The 6,406-nt window shown below is 45.9% G+C and overlaps 1 protein-coding gene across 1 annotated transcript; it reads right to left on the bottom strand.

The window, feature by feature from the left end:
- Positions 1-435: 435 nt before the first annotated feature.
- Positions 436-6,061, bottom strand: cnih4 (cornichon family AMPA receptor auxiliary protein 4). Its single transcript, XM_007898218.2, has 5 exons — positions 5,938-6,061; positions 5,044-5,112; positions 3,650-3,762; positions 2,525-2,665; positions 436-664 (listed from the first exon to the last, which is right to left on the bottom strand). Exons 1-5 carry the CDS (start codon positions 6,004-6,006, stop codon positions 637-639), a joined length of 420 nt encoding a protein of 139 aa, XP_007896409.1. The 5' UTR covers positions 6,007-6,061; the 3' UTR covers positions 436-636.
- Positions 6,062-6,406: the final 345 nt, after the last annotated feature.

Genomic DNA, 6,406 nt, shown 5'->3' with positions numbered 1-6,406 from the left:
AATTCAATAAAACACTTGATCTCAGATTATTCTGCCTTTTCATTAATTCCTTTCAACACATAACCTCCCCATTCTCTGTCAGTGTTAGATCACTTTATTTCCTTTTTCTCCCACACCACACCGACCCCTTGCCACCAAACTCACTTGCCACCCCTGGAAAATGTACCCTCAATCCCTCTGCCTTCCCCTCTTTTAGATCACGACTGAAGACCTTCCTCTTCGACCGTGCTTATGGTCACCTACCCCCAGCTCAGCGTCAGGCTCCGCCACTTATTAATACTTTGAGATGCTACCACACATGAAGAGTACTACATAAATGCAAGTTGTTTATGAACCAGTAACATCCTCCCTGGCACAGCCAGAAACAAACATTGGTACCACCTCATGCTAACATCTGAATCCCAGTTCACTCTCCTGATTCGTCAACAAGAATGGTTTATATTTTAAACACCAACTTTTATTGCTAAAAAATAATGCAAAAAACATTTCGACTCTGGTGCAAAAAAAATAAACTGCATGATGCCTTTTTTACTTGTCTCCTTGAGAAGTCATTTTCCAATGGAATTCAACGGAGTGGGCGGGACTGTCCTGACGGGAATCCCTGAGGATCTGGAGGAGTCGCCGACCAGGAATGTCTCAGTCGTTGATTAAAGCTAGAATCATACTGCAGAGAAAGAGATGAAATGCACTCAGACCACTTCTCATCCATCCACAAGCTGAACCTTTTACCTCTTATAATAATATTCCTTGCATTTCATGTCATTGAGACATCACAAAGCACTTCACAGAATCTATTGTAAAGTGGATTGACTGTATATTTTGTTAGCGAAACATGGCAGCCAATATTTTTTTACGATCTTATCTGTAATCACCCAATGCAGTGTTCTTAAGGAAGACCCTTCACATATTTCATGCTGAGCTGTGCTGCTCACCACAAAAGCTTTGCAGGGACTTCCTGGCTCCTACTATCCACCTGGTGAGGTCTGAAACCTGTGCTTGTTGGATGTCAAATGACCACTGACTTCTCCTTTCAGGAGGAGGGGTGATGGTAAGTGACATCCCCTTGGTGCTTAGCTGGCTCCACAGTGAGGTGCTTGGCAATGGAATATCTGAATTGAGTCAACACTCTGTAGTGGTCTTGGTTGTCCAGTTCCTGAGCCACACTGGTCACTCAGAACATGGACTCTACCCACTCAGATCATTAACGTTCCAAGCCAAAGCTCCAATGGGTAGTGTGGTCTTAGCTGGGCAAGCAGTGGGAAAGCTTGCCAGACAGTGATATCAATGGTAACTTATGCAATTTTAGCTGGTTATACACCCAGTTACCCCCAAAGCAGACCTTGGGGTCCCCGAACCTGGGCTCTCGCCAACCTGTGCCTGATAAGAGGTAAGCACAGAGTGCAGCCCTCCAGGGAGCACATCTTCCAATCCAGACACAGGAAAAGTTCCCCGTGTAGGCCAATGTGAAAAAAGATTTCATCGCATGCAGAACTCGTTTCACATTGAAAGCTCTAAAAGCTGTCCATGTGGTGACGCAGCCTTTTCTATATTTTCCTTTTAAAATCTAATCTTGATTCTGCTTCAACCAGCATTTCTGGTCAGACGTCCCATGTCCTAATAGCGCTGTGTGGAAAAAATCCTCTTATCCACTCCCTTTTGTTATTTTGGTGATCTTAAATCAATCCATTTCCTGACTTATCAACCAATACAAATAGTTTCTCCCCATTTACCTTATCAAACTCCTCATAATTTTGTTCAATGATATACAGTAAAAGTTGCACAAGTCTTATCTTTCTTTATAAATCATATAATCACTTAAGTTGTACGTTCACCGAGTCTCATTCACTTTCCTATCAAAACCACTTAAGCTTTCTTTACACTGCTTGTATTAATCACCTTCTAATTCATAACGCCGCTCCCCTACGCTCCATTACACCCACACTTACCGGCTGCACTTACTCACTGGAAACAAGGCCTTGATCCGTAGCCACGTGCACAGATGAACTTTACTTCTCGTGACTCAATGCGAGAGCGACACTTGCCGTTAAGTGCACATGTGCTGACTAGTCAAGACGCATTGAGCAGCAGGAAATGTAGTCTTGACCGGTCACCGTGTATGCACTTATTTTCTACGCAGTTTAGATTACTAATTAAATGACATTTTCTACGACTTTTACAGTTTGCCTGTAGTTGGTACTTCGCGTAAGTCATATTAAATGTTATGGTCCCAACTGATACGACTTATTTGAGTTTTACTGTAGCACCAACTAAACTCTAACCCGTTACACCACCCTCAGTACCAGGACTCGGTTGTAAAGCTCACCACCCTCAGGTAAAACTCTCTCAACAACAACAAATTACATTTGTATAGCGCTTTTCACTTCGAGAGGACGTCCCAAGGCACTGGACAGTCAGGGATTTGGACCCGAGCTAGGGTTTGGGATCAGGAGGGAGGGTAGGAGGGTGACTGAAGGCATAATATTTCTCTTGCTCAGTTCGAGCTCCCTGGGCTGCTGCCTCTCACCTGTACAGGTAAATGAAGAAGCAGAGTAAGTGAAAGCCCAATTTCACCATGGCCTCCTTCATGTGGGTTTTGAGCTGTCCCCTGTTGTGGATCTCAGTTGGGTCGAAAACCCCCATGTTTCCGCAGGGGATGGTCACGAACCTGCAAAGAAATTGAGTTAATGTCTTAAGGCCTTTAATGGGGACAACAGCACTGACAATGCAGTGCTTCCCTCAATAGTGCTCTGGTGATTAGGTTTTGGAATGGAGTTCCAGGAGACAAGGTGGATCCAGTTGGGTTGAAAACCACAATGTTCCTGTAGGGGATGATTATGAACCTGCCCAACACAGGAAGGAATAATAATAATTCTTGCATTTGATATAGCGCCTTATCACATCGTTGAGACGTCTCAAAGCACTTCACAAAGTATACCTCAAAGTGGATTCACTGTATATTTTGTGAGCAAAACGTGGCAACCAATTGTGCACTGCAGTGTCCCAAATAGTTTTGTGGATTGAATGACCACATTTTTTTTTAAGATTAACCCCAGAAAGTGATTCGCCAATCGACTAACAACTGAGTTCCTACTTACTGCTAAGTAAAAAGAGGCTTATGGCGTAACGAAACTTGCCTGAAGTTTCACCCCGCCCAGGAATCAGATAAGTAGGAGAAACGTCAGCCACTGATGTTGAAGTGAAAGCATCATATAATTGACCCATGTTGGAACAATAGAGTATGGGCTGTTGATTTGAATTTATGGTAGGGCTCCCTCTAGTATTTCAAAATTATCACTTCCTAGTTTAATAATAATAATCCTTGCATTTGATTTGCCTTATCACATTGTTGAGACGTCTCAAAGCGCTTCACAGGATTTACTGTAAAGTGTAGTGACTATGTGTTTTGTGTGTGAAACGTGGTAGGCACTTAGCACAGCGACGTCCCACAAACAATCATGGAGCGAGCGAACAATTTTATTTGGGGGACTGTCGGCTAGGACACCGGGAGAGAGAGAGAGAAACTCTCTTCTCTTTTCAAATAGTGCTGCGGGAGATATTTAATTGTCTAAAATGTAATAATTTTAATAAAATAAAAATTAAATAAAATTAAGATTAAATAATTTCTATTGCACGCATGATGCATCCTCACCTGTACAAATTCCAGGCAGCAACCGGAAGATTAAGAAGGAAGATGAACCAGTGCATGGAGATGAGCATCAGTGCAGTTACAATTCCCAGGCCGACGAGCTCAGGCAGCACCCACTGTGGAAAAACATGACGATGGTCACCAATAACTTGCATACTGCCTGTCACCTGCATTGCCCTGGAGTTGTGCTGATGGCAGAGTCCAGTCAATACTCTGTGGCAGTCTCAGTAGTCCTCAAGACCCTACTCTTCAACCTGCCTTCGGTCACCCTCCTACCCTTATCCTCCCCGCCCTCCATCCCTCCTGATCCCAACCCCAACTGGGGTCCAAATCCCTGACTGTCCAGCATTTTGGGATGTCCTCCCAATGTGAAAGGCCCTATATAAATGTAAATTGTTGTTGTTGTTCTGACCCAGGCCGGGGTAGGAGAAGCTGGAGGTATTGAATGCCGACACTGGAAGTCTTCAAGCAGAAACATACAATATTTTATGATAAACATTTCTCACATTTATCTCCCCCCTTTTTTGGTGGTTAGCATGTAGCTGAGCTGGCACCAAGGTGACATGCTAGGCAATGGAATGTCAAAAGTGGAGTGAAGACCCTCTGTGAGGGTCTCTAGGCCAGTTCCTGAGCCAGACGGGTCCGCAGTATTCCAGGTCACTGCTGATGACAGCACAGCCAGCCTGGCTCATCGGCAGGACCTGGAAGGGCAGATGAGTGACTGAGTTCAGGGAATCCTCCCATTCAGCTACTGTTAACCCTGCAAGCCTTATGTGTAGGGTGGCCCTAGCAGGACAAGCAGTAGGAAATTTACTATAAACTGGAATGAGGTAAAGCAGGGTGCATCCCTCCAGCGAGAGTGCATATCTATTCCAGCACAGAGGAATTTCCATGTATAGGTTGAATACATATGTGGACCTCCCAGTCTGGTATGTTTTTTTTTGTGGATTATTGCCCACGGAAAGCAATCTGCATATCGATTTACAATACAATACAAAATTATATTTGTATAGCTCCTTTCACATCGGGAGGTCTTCCCAAGGCTCTTGACTTAACAACCGAGTTCCTACTTACTACAACAACAACAACAACAAGATTGCATTTATAGAGCGCCTTTCACGTTGGGAGGAAGTCCCAAGGCGCTGGACAGTTGGGTCGGGACCCGAGCAGGGGGGAAATGGTCAGGGTGAGGGGAGGGAGGGAGCGAGGAGGGGTTAGAGAGTCGAGAGGGGAGGTGAAGGCACGGTTGAAGAGAAACAGAGGCATGTGGAGGAAGCATACTTGCCTAAGGTTTCGCCCTGCCCGGGAATCAAACTCAGGTCCTCTCGCTTGCGAGGTGAACGCACTAACCAATACGCTACAGGACTTCACATCATCTTCAAATACTGGTCCCTTACCTTGTTCAGTTTGGAGCAGCATGCTCTTGCATTGATGTAATCGCATTCCAAGTCTGACAGTGTTATTATCTGGGCCACAAGTCAAGGAGACATTATGTTGAGCCAAAACCTCTAAGAAGACAGGCAGCCTTCAACAGTCATCTTGTCCTACTGGGCGTAAATAGCTTTCAGCGCCTTGTGACATCAGCACCTTTGGACGTCCCAACGAGCAAGCCGCAATACAAATGTAATTTATTGTTGAAAACCAGCAGATTGAATAATAAGTCTTGCATTAGATATAGCGCCTTATCACGTCATTGAGACGTCTCACAGGGCTTCACAGAATCTACTGTCACGTGGATTGACTGTGTTTTGTGGGTTAAACGCGGCAGCCAACTGTGCACAGCCGTGTCCCACAAACAGTCGTGGATTGAGTAATCCAATTTTTTTTTGAGGGATTATCACCCCGGAAAGTAATCCACCGATGGACTAACAACCGGGTTCCTACTTACTGCTAAATAAACAGAGGCGTGTGGAGTAAGGAAACTGACTTAAGTTTTCATCCCGCCTTGGAATCGCACCCGGGACCTTTCGCTTGCGAAGCGAGTGCTCAAAGCACCACTCTGCAGGACTCTACCTATTTTGCTGCGACGTTCTCGGGGTTCAAGTCCTCGTACGCGGACTTGGACCCGGACTTTGAGAGCCTCGATCTTTGCGGCTCTTTCAATTGCTCTTTGCATTCTCTGGAACACTCCCTCCTCTCTGCATTACACACTCCCTCCCCTCCCTCCCTCTCTGCTTGCACTCTCTCTCTCTCTCTCTCTCTTTCTCTTCTTTCTTTCTTTCTTTCTCTTTCTCTCTCTCTCTCTCTCTCTCTCTCCCTCTGAGACCACCGCTGCTGAGCGTGAAGGATACGAAATAAACTGCCAGAAAAATCAAGGCGCAGCAGTCAACCAGCGAGAAGATGAAGATCAACGCCTCCATCTTCACTTCCGCCCCTGGCGCTGGGGGACCGCAGAGGGTGTGACACCGCCACCCCCCCTCCTCCTCCCCCCCCCCCCCACACCAACCCGCACGTGACCTGCCCGGACCCCGGGAGTCACACCGAAACCGCTCCGGGCGGAGTCGCCCGCGGTTCCCGGGAGCGACTCTGGTCAAAAGCTCAGATCAAAAGCGGAGAGAAAAGCCGTTGAAATGGAGTCGAATTCAACTTTTTCTTTCCTTTTAAAATGATTTTTTTTTTCTTTTCCCCCCCCCCGCGGCTTTCTCGCCCATTCCAATGCAGGTGCACCTCTGGAGATACACAGTCACTGCGCTTCGCCGCGAATATTTTAGTTTTTGAGTGTTTGAAGCTGATTACGTCTCTTGTTGTGGGAATGTTATC

The sequence above is a fragment of the Callorhinchus milii genome, unplaced genomic scaffold (genome assembly GCF_018977255.1).
Source record: "Callorhinchus milii isolate IMCB2004 unplaced genomic scaffold, IMCB_Cmil_1.0 Scaffold3, whole genome shotgun sequence".
NCBI lineage: Eukaryota > Metazoa > Chordata > Chondrichthyes > Chimaeriformes > Callorhinchidae > Callorhinchus > Callorhinchus milii.
Note: the sequence above shows the minus strand (reverse complement) of the source record. Positions and strands in the feature narration are given on the sequence as shown.